Source organism: Aethalodelphis obliquidens, unplaced genomic scaffold (genome assembly GCF_003676395.1).
Source record: "Aethalodelphis obliquidens isolate GAN/ISIS:26980383/991018 unplaced genomic scaffold, ASM367639v1 scaffold27, whole genome shotgun sequence".
Lineage (NCBI taxonomy): Eukaryota > Metazoa > Chordata > Mammalia > Artiodactyla > Delphinidae > Aethalodelphis > Aethalodelphis obliquidens.
This window is the reverse complement of record NW_020837971.1, coordinates 18,020,822-18,037,039: the sequence shown is the minus strand read 5'-3', so window position 1 is coordinate 18,037,039 and position 16,218 is coordinate 18,020,822. Positions and strand designations below refer to the sequence as shown.

At 55.0% G+C, this 16,218-nt stretch overlaps 1 protein-coding gene across 9 annotated transcripts in view; it reads left to right on the top strand.

Annotated features, from left to right (window-relative positions):
* Positions 1-16,218, top strand: part of TNS3 (tensin 3) — a 224,337-nt gene that overhangs the window by 126,588 nt on the left and 81,531 nt on the right. For all 9 annotated transcript variants that reach the window (XM_027124073.1, XM_027124072.1, XM_027124071.1 and 6 more), the window contains 3 exons: positions 1,918-2,047; positions 2,387-2,452; positions 3,383-3,487. In XM_027124073.1, the coding sequence (XP_026979874.1) occupies positions 1,918-2,047; positions 2,387-2,452; positions 3,383-3,487 (301 nt within the window). The remainder of the gene's footprint in view (positions 1-1,917; positions 2,048-2,386; positions 2,453-3,382; positions 3,488-16,218) is intronic.

Genomic DNA, 16,218 nt, shown 5'->3' with positions numbered 1-16,218 from the left:
GGGCCAGCTTGGGGGAGCTGCCAGCTCTGTGCAGCGTGACCCCGTGGGCTGGCCTGGGGCTGCTTCCCTCAGTGGATGTCAGCTTCTGGAGGCCTTGCTGGGTTACTTTACAGCCTCAGTTCCCTTCAGTATCGATAAAGATTCAAGGGCCAGACTGGTGCGCGCCTGAAACTCTCTTTCCTCTTCTCCAGTCTTCTCCCCTTTTCCCTCGTACTTCCAAGGTACCAGTGGAAAAAGGCAAACGGAGGGGGGGGGTCCATCACCCCACAGAGATGGGCACGTCCTCTGCGTGGGAGGCTCCACCGCAGCACGTGTGGGACCTCTGCTGAGCGGTCAGCGCGGTCAGTGTGGGGCGAGGGCCTTGGAGGGGTGAGGATGCGGGTAGCACACTCTGGAAGGAAGGCTGAGAGGACAGCCTTTGAGGGGGCCTTGCTGAGGATCCAGAGACCCCAGACGGGGCGAGAGAGGACTTGCGGCCGGCGATCCATTTGCTGTTGGAAAGCAAATTGAAGGCTTCACGCTTCTGCAGAATTCTCGTTGGCCGGTTCCCTGGCCAGGGGCCGGAGGCCAGGCCTGAGTCTCGATCCCCACCGGCCGCGTGTGCACAGGCCGCCTGGCACCTCCCGCCTCGTCAATGCTCAGCTCGTGTGTGTCAACGTGAAACACTCCCCTGACGGTCTGTTTACATTTTTTCATCAGACTGTCTCCTTGTAGATAGCACAAAGGCAGACGACCTCTGGGTCCACCCTAAGGGGCACAGTTCCTGACACGCCGGCCGCGGCTCCTTGGGCCTTTATTTTTTCTGTCGACTGGTGGTTTCACTGGTGAAGGTTCTAGACGGGTCACGGGAGGCATCCTCCAGCATCGCTGGTCTGGACGGTCAGTGACCTTGCACAGAATCGTTGAAGCCCGGCTTTTTCCGAGCAGAGTCTCTCTTGTGAGCATGGCTGCCTCTGAGATCCCTGCACCTCCAGACTCCCCTCCTCCCGGGCATGCTCAGTGCACGGAGTGGCCACCTCTGCTGAGTGTCTGAGGGCAAGATCCAGCCTGCTTCTGGTCTTGGCCCCCTGGGGACCCTGGAAAGGGGCCCTGCCCTGCCGTGGGAGGGAGGAAGGGTCCCCTCTCCTGCAGCACGCCACCCCGCCATGACCTTCGAGCCCTCCTCGTGGCCAGCGCCGTCCACAGACCCCTCAGGCAGGGGCAGGGAGGCCCCCGTGTAAAGGTGGGAAACGACGCCAGGGCCCCTCCCCTGCCCACCCTTCCCTGCCACGTGCCAGGAAGGGGTGCTTCCACCCTCCATAGCAGCACAGTCACTCCAGGGGCTTGAGCTGCTCCCAGGGACCTAGGGCCACGGAGCCACAGCCTGAGTTCAAATCACATCCCTGGTGATTCTGGAGACTGGTCTCAAGTGGCCCTTCAGGATGTCTGGACAACCCAGCAGTGGAATTTCAATTCCAAGGCCTCTCTCCCTTTCCCCTTCCCTTCCTCTCCCTTCTCCCCATCTCTCTCTCTCTCTCTGCATTATAGCACGCAACATAAATATTGAGCGTAGTCCAGAAAGTGGTGACCACCTCCTCCTTTCATGAGAACAGAAAGGCTTTAAGTTGAAACGTGGAGAGTTTAGATGAAACGAGGAGGAAGAGGCCACGGAATTTCATTCCTCAGCTGTCTTCCAACGTAGAGGTATGGGCCGTCTGAGGACAGAGGACTGTGGGATTCCTGTCCTGTTGGAACAGCGCAGGTGTCCTCCGGAAAGACCAAAGCTGCGGTGACGTTTGCAGCCCGTCTCCTGGGTTGGGAGCTGCTGGCGGCTGTGCGCACTCCCAGCCCCTCCTGGAAGGGAGCGGCCTGTGTACCCCCCGACGAGCGCCCTCCGCGGGCACGGGCTCCCCTGAGGACACACCCTCTTTACCCCAGGTCAAGTGCTACCACAAGAAGTACCGCTCGGCCACCCGAGACGTCATTTTCCGCCTGCAGTTTCACACCGGGGCTGTTCAGGGCTATGGACTTGTGTTTGCAAAGGAGGATTTGGACAACGCCAGCAAAGGTGAGGTCCCTGCCCCGAGTCCAGACTGTGGGTGTGGGGAGTGGACCCTCGGCGGGCGACCCCCGGCGGCCTCATGTGTTTCTTTCACTGTTCTCCCCCGCTCCACCTGTAAGTCAACCTATTGACACAATCATTACCAGTCTCACAAGAGACTGGCAACTGACCCAACACAGAAAAATTTCTAGAGAAACGGTGAAACTACTGATACTTCCTCTGTCATTGGTGCTCTGTTGGAGATTTGAGAAGGGTGTTGTCCTGGTTGGAATATGAGGACAAAATTCATCCACCCTTTCCCGTCTCATTGTCTCCAAATTTGTTGACATAAGATTTCTCTTTTAGATGACCGTTTTCCTGATAATGGGAAGATTGAGTTAGTCTTCTCAGCCACTCCTGAGAAGATTCAAGGTGGGTAGAATGCAGAATGCTGCAACCAGGGGGCAGGATGCTGACCTGGTTGGGTGATGCATAGGCTGGGGCCTCTGTCTGGCTTCCCACCTCTGCACAGAATTGGAAATATAATATATTTTAAGAAATAGTAGGATATTAGACAGTGGGAGGGCGTTGCCTTAGAGACAGTAGGGCCCAGGTGGGTCAGTAAGACCCCAGAGATGGTATGGCTCACCCAAGGAAGGGCCCAACCTTAGGACTGGGGCTGCGTCTTGATGCCCTGTTTACTTCTCCCTCAACAAACAGCGACATGTTTTTACAGAGGATTAGAAATATAGTAGACTGCAAATATTTATGAGCAAAACAGACTCTCTCCTTCCTTCTAAGAATACATTTAAAGGGAAATCAGTCCCTTTGTCGTGGAGGCACATGGTTCATTTCCATCACCAAGGTCCACACTCGTGAAAGTTTTAATTCAGTTTTTAATAGCTGTGGAAAAGAAGCACCCTACCTCTGTGCCCAGTGCCATAGATTTAGGCGTGAACTATTAAATGCAAGGCTGTGGGGTAAGAACCCTCCTGACATCCTCAGAATGATCAGGGAGCCTCGAGGGAGGGCCCAAACCTGCCCCTTCCGTCCACCTGCCCTGAGGCCGATCCTCTGGGTCCTTGACCTGCCAAGCCATCCGGGTGATCCCTTAGTGCAGAGACAGCGCCCAGAGCCCCGTACCTGGTGGGGTGGAGGACCGATGTTTGTCTTTCCTTTCTGCCAAGTGGTGTTCACTGTTGTTCAGTTCATCCCAAACAGTGCACAGCAGCTCTGATTATTGGAGGGCTTGTGGGAGGGGGCTGGGCTTGGACACTCAGGCTTCTCTGCTTCATCGCTGGCAGATGCCCAGAGGCACCGGCTTCTCTCTAACTAACTTGCCCCCATCCCACCGCCCTGCAGGGTGTGAGCATTTGCAAAACGACCACGGGGTGATTGTGGACTTCAACACGGCAGACCCGCTGATCCGCTGGGACTCGTACGAGAACCTGAGTGCAGACGGTGAAGGTGAGTCTGGTTACCTTGTGTCAGTTACCAGAGAAGAGGGCCCAGAAAAAGCAGCCTGTTCACGTTTAGATCAGAAATCTCCTTGCAGTCTGCTTGGAGGCTGGGAACCCTGCCGTCCGGGACCCCTGCCGTTGTGAGTCTGAGGGCACTCGTGGGAATCAGGCTTGGTTTTATTTCTGTTTGCTCATTACTCTGGTGTCCTGGTTGTATGGCTGCATCATTTAATCTCTGTTTTTGTGAGTCTGTCTCTCTCAAACATATTCTCTCTTTGCCACGGGATATGCAGTTTGGATCACAAGTATCATGAAGGAGGAAAGGAATGAAGGGGGGCATCTGCCAGGTTTATAGAAAGAAGCCCCTGGAGGCTGATTTCAAAGAAGAGGGATCAGTCTTCTTCTAGGCACTTGAGAACACTGGCCTTTCGTCTTTTTCAACCACCAATTGAGAACAGACCTGATTTGGGAGAGAAAAATCAAAACATTTTTGTCCAGTTACTTTCATCCAGACATCAAATAGCTAAAAGCAAGTCTTGTGGAGGTAACTCCGCCAGTGCCCATCTTTGTGCATCTCTGGGCTCGCAGGGACCGGCGGCTGGGGATGTCTGCGGTCCACGCCAGGGGGCGTGAGGCTCCTCTACTTGTCCACCGGGGATGTCTGGGCTCGTGTCAGTATTTTTGCGATGCAGACCCTCCTGCTGTTTAGAGGTGAAGCCCGCGTCACTATCGTACTTCAGGCGCGGTTTCTAAATGCCGTCTGTGTGTTTCACGGCAGGGGTGGCCCCTGTCTGGTTTCATCACCTGACTGCTCCCTTGGAGCCCCTGACAAGCATCCGCACATACCTCTAAGCACTGTTCCAGTGCCTGGTACCTCCACCACACTGCATTCCATCAGAGGGGTTCCCAGGAGCTCTTGATTTTTTTCTTAGACCTCTCGAATCTACTTTTTTTCAAAATTGAGGTATACTGTTTTTTTTTTTTTTTGCGGTACACGGGCCTCTCACTGCTGTGGCCTCTCCCGCTGCGGAGCACAGGCTCTGGACGCGCAGGCTCAGCGGCCATGGCTCACGGGCCCAGCCGCTCCGCGGCATGTGGGATCCTCCCGGACCGGGGCACGAACCCGTGTCCCCTGCATCGGCAGGCGGACTCTCAACCACTGCGCCACCAGGGAAGCCAAAATTGAGGTATACTTGATGTACAATATTATATAAGTTACAGGTGTACGACGTAGTGATTTACAATTTTGAAAGGTTATACTCCATTTCTAGTTATTATAGAATATTGGCTCTATTCCCTGTGCTGTACAATATATCCTGTAGCTTACTTATTATATACATAATAGTTTGTACCCCTTAATACCCTACCCCGATCTGGCCCCTCCTCAATTGCACTTGATCTCGGTGGAACTCATGTGGCGATCCGAGTTCTCATGGTTGTTAAGTGCTGCCTCTGTGGCCCCTGCTGCCAAGGCCCTGCAGCCCCTTGCATAGCCACCTTCCAGGAAGCAGACACAGCTTCCCTCACATGGAAACATTACCCTTCCTGAAGTTCCCTCCCTTCCCCCAGCTCTCCAGGGCTCCTCGGCGAGGCTGACCTGCATCGGTGAACTCATTCCTGATGCCCTTAGCTCTCACCTGGAGCTGCAGCCCCTTGCTTGGGTCCCTGGAGGAAGGCGCAGCTGGGCCCGCAGACCTGCAAAGGCGGGGGCCTTGGCCGGCAGGAAACAGAGTCTCAGCCATGCTTCCATCAGGGCAAAACTCTCTCCAGGGTTTGGTAGCCTGTGGAACCGTGTCTTTTGGCTAGAAAATGATGCTGCAGCCCTCTTCTATCTGCACTTCCATCCCTAGTCCCTACTGATTGAAAAAAAAAAAAAACCCAAAAAACACACGCACACAGAAGCATTACGTAAGCTGTATTTATCTTTGGAAATCCCTGCTGTCCTGGAATGGACCCTCCACAGTGGCCTTCTTCAAGATCAGGGACCTTGACCCCCCCGTTATGTCTGAGTGAGGATGTGGACAAGTGATTCCAAGTGTCCTGTCTTCATTGTGGAGAGTCACTCCTCTGCTCCTGGCTCTGTGGCCCTGGCGGGGCGATGGGGGTCCCGCTCCCCCATCAGCATTTCGTGGGGCGCTATTTCAAGGAGAGAGGAGTTGGGAGGGGTGAGGGCAGACAGCGGGGCAGCCTGCCGGAGCCTCTCCTATGCCATTTTATTTAATCCACATCGAACCTGTGACCCTTTTTAGAGATAAAGGGGGCAGTTCCCAAGAGAAATCAAAAGCTAGACATTGGTGAGGGGTCCTGGTAGCCATTCGGGGTTGTGTACTCTTGGTGATCACGGGTGAAGCTGAGTGAGTTGTCGTGTGTTCGAGATCACGCAGGACAGAGACCGTGGAAACGGGACTCAAGTCTGGGCCTGTTTGACCCCACTGCTATTTGGTGCAAACCTCATCCTTCCAGCTGAAAACCTGCTGGTCCCTGGGCCAGGGTGAGGCCTGCAGACAGCATAATCCCCTCTAGACAGTTTGAAGAGAAAAGATCTATTTCTAGGGCACCGGGTGGCGAGCTTCTGGACAGATGTGACTGTCTACCCCAGTGGGCTTGACCATCTCTGGGCGCTGCCCTCGGGGCCCCGGCTGCACGGTGAGCCGTCTGCTCGGGGCCTAGGAAATGGAGTTGAGCTGCGTTGGGCGGCCCCACTTGCGTCGGGTGGCCCCACTTGCGTCGGGTGACAGGACAGGGCAGCGAGCGCTGTTCTGTCTAAAGACACCTTACCGACTCTATATTGGTTGTTCATTAACATTGAACTCCTGGCTGGCAGCCCTGTAACTCATGCCTGAGCAGAGCTGATCTACACCCGTGTTTCCTCCCTAAGGCACCTCATGGCCTCCGGCTCTGTGGAACAGCGCTTCAGCGCTTTGCTGGGGGGCCACTGTAAATAGAAAAAGCACCGACAAAGTGCACGGAAATGCAAAAAGTGTGGCATGAAATAGGCCTGCAGAAGGCCACCTTATGGTGTGAGAGCTGAAAGGAGAAGGCAGGGGTCCCTTTGTTCCACCACAGCTACGAGCCTGTGTGTGGGACCCGGGAAACTTCTACCACTCTGTGCATGTCAGTGAGTGGCCACGAAAATGCTGTGTGTATTGATTTGAGGGTTACAAGTAAGGAATTCTTAGTGAGCAGGTGAATTTTCAGATATGGAATCATGAATGATGGGCATTGGCTGTACTTACTGTTTCTGTTCCTTTTGTCCCTCCCGCGGGGCTAAGTCCTCTGCGCCCAGGGACCACAACCGGCCCGTCCCAGGGAGGTCTAAGAGTCACAGCTCTGCCCCAGCTGCCTGGGTTTGTTTTCCTGCCTCTCTGCCTGTGCTGTGTGGCCTTGGACAAGTTACTGTGTCCTTTCCTCCTCTGCGCGGTGGGAATAGTGTAGCTCCAGAGCTGCTGAGAGGATGCAGTGAAAGAGCACATCCTTCAGATGACGGGGTCCTATAAACAGTGTGATCACTTCCTCTGAAGCCCAGAGATTGATGGAGACCCTGGTCTAACGTGAGGTCGGTGAAGGTGTGTGGCACCCTGAGATGTGGGAGAAGCACGTGTCTGTCTTTCCCTGCACGGTCAGGTGGCAGCACGGCATGGCGACACCAAGTGGGGCCTTGCTCTCGGCTCTGGTGACTTTTCTGTTCCACCCAGAAAACCTTTCTGTTCCCGTCTCTCATCTTGGTGCTGACGCTGCTCAGCGATGAATGTCGCTGCTGCTACAACTTCTCGTGGCACAGAGCGCGTTGCGCCAGCAGGCTGTGATGGCTGGGGGGGTGCCCACCGCACCTCACGGGTCCCTGGACTCGGGGTGCCACGCCCAGAGGCAGCGTTGAGCCCCCGCTGGAGGCCGGGAGTGACGCAGGATCCCAGCAAAGCCAGTGCGCACGGCCCCGCCCCTCTCTCCCACGAGGGCTGCGGCTCTGGGGCTGCTCTCCTGCTCTTCCTGTCTCGCTCGAAGAGGCCCGTCCTTGTCTGAAATGGCCTATTTTAATTAGATCATCCTAGAGATAACCCCAGCTCTGGGAGTTCTTTTCTATTCTACATACATTTGCCCTTTTTCACGCGTCTCATATTTCCTTAGGGGCTGCCGTGCTTCTGATGCTGTGTTGAGCTCAGGGAGAGAAAATAAGCAGACATACCTATGTGTGTATTTGTGTATGTATGTGTGCATGTGTGTGTGTGCATATGTGTGTGTGTATATATGTATGTATATATGAATGTGTGTGCATATATGTGTGTGTGTTTAATATACATGGTGTGTATTCGTGTGTACATGTGTGTTTATGTGTACATGTGTGGATGTGTGCGCAAGTGTGTGTATGTGTACCTATCTCTCTGTCTACCTCAGCAGTGGCCATAAGATGCCCCATGTGCCTTGGGAGGACTAGGTACCAGGAATTAGGGAAGTATGGAAGAGAAGCAGCTGCTCAGCCTGTGTATTCGAGGGAGATGCAGGAAGAAGATGGCTCTTGTAGGCAGGGGTGCGGGAAGGGGGCGTGGGGGAGCCCGGCGTGTACCTGCCTCATTGCAGGCATGCTGCAGGAGGCGGCAGGCGCTGGGTGAAGGGCGGTGTCAGGGCCCGGACAGGAGGGCAGCAGTGAAGAGGCTTCTGGAGGCCCTGGACTCGGGTGTGGCTCTGAGTGGACAGTAGGCGGTTTCCTATTTAGGAGGTAGATGACTAAGACTCTCCGCCAGATTCAGCTCAGGGGTTGGGGCAGGGAAGCTTCCAGAAGAGCCCACGGTTGGGCATGAAGCCTTGCTGTGCCCCCCTTTCCTCTGTTCCTGGCTTTAACCAATGAATGAGTTTCTGGCCACCGGTAAAACTCGTGGATCCAAGGTTGCACAGATGGGGGCCACCGTCCCCCAGGTTTTGGTTCTGCTACTTCAAGCTGCTACCTTATAAACATCCTGTAGTCAGACTCGGCCTCCCAGGTGACCACAGTTGTCCCAGAGCTCATGGGGGCTGGTTGCAGGAAAGGGAGACTTAGATTTCTCACCACCTTCACAGTAAGACGCAGGCCTCTCACTCTCCCAGGCAGGACGCTCTGCAGAGCCTGCGGCAGTTGGCCTGCTGACAAGTTGGGTCAGGAAGCGGCTGGCCACGGGTGTGTGCAGAGTTAGAAGTGCCAGGTCCATTTGTGACGTTTAGGTGTCACCATTTTGAACGTGGATTTGAAAGCATTTCTTCCCAGAGGTTGTGGTTGGGTGTTGAGATTTGGAAAAGCAAAGCAAGCTTTGGCGACTTAGCAGAAGGAGGGTCCACTGGAACCTGGGGGATGAGACCTTAGGTCCTGGAGCTGTTCTCTGTCCAAGGCCAGGCTCCCCGCTGGCAGACTGGGAACGCTGCTGGCTGAGCTTCCAGAACGTAGGGGCTGCCTCATCGGTGTACATGTGTGTATGTGTGTGTGTGCACACGTGTGTGTATGTGTCATCAGTGTCTGGCCACGGCCACCACTCACTGAATGCCTCCACTCTCTGTATCCAGACTGAGAAGAATTTGCTTAGATCCTGCGCCCAGCCAGGCTTTTCCGAGCATGGTTGCTTTGACGGAGCAGAGTGACGGCGTTGACCCGGCCCACGCTGTGTCAAATGCTGATGGCATTTGCATTTAGATGGATGAGGTGGGCCTCTCGCTCGGACCTCAGCAAGCACCCTCCTTGTGCTCTCTTGATTTATGGCCTCTGACCCCCTGGCCTTGCCAGGTCCCCTTCCAGGTGTGAACCCCTGACCCAGAGTTAATCCTCCCCTGATAAGGGATTGCAGGCAGCAGTTGGGATGGAGGGCCTTCATCTTATCTGAAATACAAGAGTCTCACCATCTGTGCTAAGAACCGTAAGTTCTTCGGGCGTTAGCGTTTTGAAATGGACTGGATCCTGTCAGAAGAGTTAAGTGCGATGTCAGAAGCTGGTAATGAGTCATGACCGGCCCTGAGCTGCCATCTCAGAATCCATTGCTTTTCTAGCCCAAGTGGTGTCAGAGAGATCGACTCAGAATTCATGTCGTCCTGGACGAGTTTGCATGAAGTAGCCCGTGTCAGTCTCCCGGGGATGGCTAGAAGCATTAAGTAGCATTACCCCAGGACAGACTGTGAACAGAGGCACTGAGAGCTGGCTTGACTTCACCGGGGTCCTTGGCCCCCAACTTGCCCCCATCCCTGTGGGACCCACCGCAGGAGCGAGCGTGTCCTGTGGGACCCACCGCAGGAGCGAGCGTGTCCTGTGCTCTGGGGCACGGTTCTGAAAGGCAGGTGGCTGTTGACCTGCCCGCAGCTCCAGTACCTCCCTAGACTCCAGCCAAGGGCATGTTTATCCCGCTCTCACTTTTTCCTCCTGCCCTTTATGACTGGCGTCGGTATCGCTCCTGCCCTTCGATGCTGCACCTGCTGTAGCAGCGGGCACCCGGGGATCCCCGCCCGTGCCCTGCATCCCGTCTCTGGAGCACTCTGTCACTGGCGCCCTGCCTTGGGGACCAGCGGCTGGTGGATTCTCTGAGAGATGAAACTAGAAGTGGGCCCGACACCCTGGTTTCCCTAAAACCCCAAGTCACACAACTTGTACGTGAGAGTGAACTCAGAGCGTGTGTACCTGTGGCGTGGGGAGGGGTTTGTTTCCTGTCCCCTTGTTTAAAAGCTCTTGCAGACCCACTTTTACCAGATTGCATCTCAGTCGAGCCCCTCCCAGACGCTTCCCTCCCGGCCTGGACAGTGGCACGTTGGCTGGGTGAGTTAAGCTCAGATCCAATCTGGTGAATTTCCTTCTGTGTCCTCCGTGGGGAGAACTTCCTCAATAACGGGCAGGACTGCAGCCTTCCCTGCAGAGCCTGCTGGTGCATTTCTGCCAAGACAGGGCTCAGGCATTTTGGCAATGTCACCAATACGGGAATGACTCCAGACTTGAAGTGTTTGACCACCAGAAGCAAAAGCCTGAGAGAGAAAGGGGCTGAGCTGCACGTAAGCGTCCTCCTCCCAGCACGTGCACGCATCCCCTCCTTCCGTCTCGTGCCTGATGTGGTTGCAGTGTCACCCTGCCTCCCATCTCTTCAGACTTACCGAATGGAGGGGGTGGGCTTTCAGATCCCACGGATGTGACTTTATCACACGCTCCCTTTGGAAAGGGCTGCAAATTGGAGCGGACCCAGGGGTCCTCAAGAGGGAAAAGTTCCCCATGAATTAAGGGAAAAGGGAGGTGTTTTGTAAGAAGGGGCAGCTGGGAAAATCCTTCATTTTGTCTCTGTAGAGACAGTTATCATGCGCCTATTCCTTTTAAATAAATGGGTCTCTGCCATTTATTGGGATGCTCTCTTGGCGATGGTATTGATGGTGGCAATGAGGGTATTCCTGGGGTCAGACTCTATGCCCTGTAGCTCTAGGAGTCCAAGCAGGTACTTCAGGAGGGGCTGGAGGGAAAGCATGGGCTTCCAGAGGGAAAGGAGTTTTGGAAGGAGTGGGGCGGGGGCAGAGGTACCTCTTCCGGCCTCGTGGTGGGCAGCTGTCCCTCTGGGGCCTGGGGCCGGGTCTGGCCAGGCAACTGTCACCACTCTCTAATTCCAGAACATTTCTGTCAGCCCCAAATGAAACCCCGTGCCCACTGGCAGTCACTCCCCAGTCCTTCTCTTCCAGCCCCAGGTGACCTCGTCTTCCTTCTCTATGAACTTCCCTCGTCTGGACATTTCCCACGAGTGGAATCATGCAGTGTGTGGCTTTCTGTGACAGGTGTCTTTCACGTTGCCTGATGATTTGAGCGTTCATTCATTTTGTTTCGGTACTTCCCTCCTTTTTCACGGCCGAATAATGTTCCAAAGTGTGGCTAGACCCCATTGTGTTGGTTCATTCATCAGCAGGTGGGCATGAGGGTTATTTCCACCTTTTGGCTATTGCGATTAATGCTGCTATGAGCCTTCTTATACATGTTTTGACCTTGGGCTGTTCTTATACTGCCGATGTTTCCTACTACTTGGTGAGATTTCCACTTCTTTTAGTCCCAGTTGGTTTTCCTTTTCTGGATATTTCTTCTGTCTTTATGGGTCTTACACCAGGAATGACACTGAACGTTCTGCAGGTCTCCTGTCTCACTTGGCCAACTCCTCCCAGGAACATTCGGGAACCCACCAAGTCTTTCTCAGTATCAGTTAGGTCACCCCATGCACAAAATTCTACCTCTGTAGCTTTGAAAGGTTTGAGGCCTTTCAAAAACACTGAGCCACAGGGCTCCCTTTTGGCCACGCATCAGCAGAGTGTCCCAAGACCATGTTGTTTCAGGAGAGGCTGACACTGACAGCCTGAATGGGCTCTGTGCGATGGAAACCCACAGATGGGAGCGGAGGAAACATGACAGTGTTTTGGGCGCGAGTAGCCGCACAACTGCCAAGATCTGAAGGTCACACTGGTGCCAGTTGCCATGCATTCATGGAGGCTGTCGTGGTTCATTTGTGAAGCTGCCGTCAACATGAGGAAAACCCACCCTGCGCCCCACGCAGTAGAAACTGAGCCACACGAAAGGCCAGGCTTCTTCTGACACACAGCTAGTCACGCAGCTTCGTTCTGTTAGAAATGGAGAAAAGAGACCACTGGCTGGGGTACGGCTGTTTCTGTCTCTTCCTCATTGTCGGTACCTTATTCTATGTTTTCTTCACACGATTGTCAGCTTTGGGATGCAGAGGTCTGACCTGAAGACTCTCTCCTGTAGAAGGCTAGGACCTCCACGCCCTCTGGACGTGCTGCAACGCGGCCAGGCCCCATTTTTCTCAGTCCTCAAAGCAGATCTTTCAGATTTCCGTTTCTAACGTCTTTTCTTTTGATGTGAATTCTTTGACGCAAAGTATTGTGTGATCAGTTAGTCACTTCCTTTATTGCAGTGACCGTGTTATTTGCAGAGTGGGCACAATGATGTCAGTTCCCTCGACAGGAACGGGGGTTGGTCAGGACCCTTTGCCGCACACCAAACTGAATAGACCTTCTTGCACAAGAAGTGCATTGTGTTCCGCAATAAAAGAGACACTTTCTCCTGAGCACAGGTGTAACCTGTGCCTTCGTGGGCGTTTGGGGGGGTTTGTTGGAGAAATCTGTGTCTGGGACCTGCTGGCTCTGTCCCGTGTCCCCCCCTCAGGCTGATTGGGTGGTGACGTTTGTGAAGGTTCCAGTTGTGCTGTGGGACCCTGGAGGCATCAGAACGGCTTTGCTTGTTTGCTCTGGTGTCTTAGGTTCATTTAAGACTCGGAGCGTTGGGCTGTGCTGTGACCAACACGCGATCAAAGCACAGGGGGAAACCGTTCGCTGAAGCCCACCTAAGTTGCACAGAAAGAGGCCTGAGGTGCAGAGGTGCTGCTGGGCAGCACGTGGAGGTCTGGGTGTGCAAGGAATCCCCGAAAGATAGGCCGTGTGCAGTTAACACTGACAGTGAACTTGGCCACATCGAGCTTGAAAGAGAGACGCAGCCCCAGGAGATGGAGGGTGTAAAGGCAAAGTCTTCCTGGCAGATATGCCGGAGAAAGCAAGCGATGCTGCAACTGTGGTCTGTAAACGCAGGCAGCTTGGTGCTGGCTCTGCACGTCAGCCCGTCAGCCCGGGAGGCTTGGAAGGGAACACTGGTCCCGCTGGGTGGCTCTCGAATAGAAGCCTTTTCCCCGCCTCCTGAGCCTCCAGGGTTCAAATTTCACTAAACCTGATTGCAGGAAACCCCGCCCTCGTGTTTACATCGCACTGGCCTTTTTGGGTGGAACCAAAGTCCTTTTCTTAGCTAAGGAGATCTTCCACCTTCCACTACCTAGAGAGGGAGGCTGGGTCCCTGCGGGGGACACATGCCCCCATCCCGGAATGCTGCGTTCTGGGGTTGAAGGCTTTCTTCAGGGCCCAGCAGATGTGGGCTGAACAAGCCGCAGGGCTGTCTGGAAGGAAGGTGAGCAGGGAGCATGTGTGTGCATGTGTGCGCGCGTGTGCACGGCTTCTGCTAGGCTGCAGAGACCCTCAGTTGAGACCAGAGAGTTGCCAGCCAGGAAAAGTACCAGAGGGATAGGATGGCGCTCCCGGGAGAGGAGAGGGTGTTCGTTGGTGAGGAACGAGCTGAACAGCAGTTTTAACCTGGCAAGAGGGGAGGCCAGGGAGGCCTCCGGGAAGACTGTTTGCAGTTTAGAGGAGTCTTAGCTGCTTCTGCCCTTGGAGATTCAGTGATGGTTTGAAGTGGGGTTTATGTGCAGAAGCTCGTGGCCGGCTCTGCGGCTGGCTGGCCCAGGTGGCTTCTGAGTGGGGCCGCAGGACCTCCTGTTTTCACTGGAGTGCCTGGAAGGGAATCGGCGGCCAGGATAAGCGCCCTCGACAGGATGGCCCGAGCTGGGGTGTTGGTTGGACAGGAGAGGGGCCCCCTTAGGAGTGGTCCTGCCAGCATCGTGTCTGGGGCATGGTTGTCTGGGGCATGGTCACTGCGGCTGGGACACGCCTGCTGCCTCCCCACTGTGAAGCCCAACGCTCCTTTATCACAGCATTCCGGGCCTCGCCCAGGGGACCGCCAGGAGCGCTTGGAATCGGTGTGGCTCCAGCTTCCCAGGTGCTGGGCCCTGACATTGGCGCGTCCCTTCCTGGACAGCCCTGTGCCTCTCTGGCTGGAACGCCCCCTCTCCTGCTCTCACTGTTTTTTTCAAGAATTTACAGCCTGCCTCGGTTTTAGAAAACATTTACACAGAGCTCGACTTGGCTCCAGAGGGAGCGGTTTCCATCTGCCCTCCTGGCAGGCCAGGTGCCACTTCCCCGCCTGGCATTCAGTGGGGTAGTTTTGGGTTCGGGGGTTCGGGCAGGCGTTTGCTCGCAAGGTATGAGGATAGCATATCCAGAGACGCGCCGTGCTCTGTGGAGTTATTTCTGGAACTCGGCCTGAGGAGGGGCTTGGGCCAGGCTCTCACACCCCTGGGGTTCCTAGCAGCTAATCACCATCTTCTGCCTTTTTGTTTAGGGGTAGAAGGCACCTTTCACCTCCCCTGTGACGTATCAGTCACCGTCTGTGCTGTTGTAGGCTAAAGGTAATATTCTCAGAGGCCCCAGTGTGGCCATCCTTTCTTAGCTCTCGATAGTTTTGGAATAGGAACTAATTCAGTACAAACACAGGGCTGTTAGTCTCATTGACTTGGTGAGATGACCAGGACTCCGCTGAGAGGGACGCCGGCCAAGCCTGGGTGTTTCTCCTGATTGTGAAGGTTCTGCAGCCTCCACAGGCCCCCAAGGGAAGAGGCATCCCTGGGACACTTCCAAAGCCACCTGCAGCTCTGAGGGTCACTGACCCCGCCCAGCCCAGCCTCCTGCCCTGGGCCCGTCCCCCTTCCAGCTGCTTTGCTCTGTGGCAGTGCTCGCCAGGCCTCAGAGACTGGGACCTCAGGTGCCCCCTCTGCCTGCACACCGCACAGCAGGCACTGAGATGCTCGCCTGCTTTTCGACGTCTTGCAGGGCTGGGCCAGTGCCAGGGCCCATTCTCAAAATTGAAAGCTGGGCAGTTTGTCGCCGGTTCCACAGCTGGTCAGTCAGAGCCGCTGCAGCAGGTCTGGGAGAAACGGTCTCTAACCACTAGGGTGAGGGTCCCGAGATGTGCAGAGGTAAGGAAGGCCCCTGGGTGTGCTTTGGAAGATCCGCCCATGTGGCTGTCATCCTGCCTCTGAGCCCTGTGGAACGGGGCACAGTTCCCACGACCGCGCGGCTTCAGCAGAGGCGAGTTTGTGGTGAGCCCACTGAGACGATGCAGAGGCCCTCGGCGTCACTCAGCTAGCTCACTGCTACCGCTTTTGTCCTCGTGGTTATTGGTCCCAGAGGAAGCTGAGAAGCCGAGCAGATCACGTGGCTCGAACAATGTTTTACAGCTGGTGAGAGCTGGAGGTGGGCTGCTTGGCCGGCCGGAGGGCCGCGCTGTGCAGTTTGGGTTATAGAACCTTCAGGTAGGTTTTGTAAAATTCCGTCTTTTACTTTAGGTCTCTATTAAAAAGCAATTCTTCAACATAATTCCGAAGTGTAAGGTCAGTCAGGCTGAGTCAAGAATACTCATTAACGGGACAGCATGAGGCATTCTTATCATTCCCCAGGCTCTGGGCTGGAGGGAACACGGACAGGAACCCTGAATCACCAGGACAACTGTGGGGATGGGCAGGGACAGTGTTCACCCAGTGAAAAAGTTAAAACAAGCTCTATGCCACAAGGGGGCACGGAGGGGCCCTGACAACTATCCCGAAGAGGAGAGAGCTCTCACCATCTCAGGGAGTCTAGGAGGAGGGAGGAAGGTCCTGGAAGAGAGGGAGAAAGTGGAGGAATTCAAGGCGGTGGGGGCGGGAGCAGAGAGAAAAGGAGATGGGGGGGCAGGGGGGTGCAGGCGGACACAGTGCATGGGGGGTGGCCCATTGCACTGTGAGCCTCATTTCTGTCTTGATTTCATGACCTTTTTAAAAATCGAGGTGTAATTTATTGGGTTGGCCAGGAAGTTCGTTTGGGTTTTTTGTAGCATGGAGACACCCGAACAAAGTTTTTGGCCAACCCAATACATACATAGAGTGAAGTTCACTCTGTTTACTGTGCATCTAGGGGTTTGACTTCCTATCCTGCAGCTCCCACCACAGCTAAGACAAAGAACACGTCTGTCACCCCAATCATCCCTGGTGGCCCTTTGTAGCCGCCTCCCTGCCACGAGCCCAGTGCCTGCCCCCGATCTCTTCCCTCAGGATGTCCGTG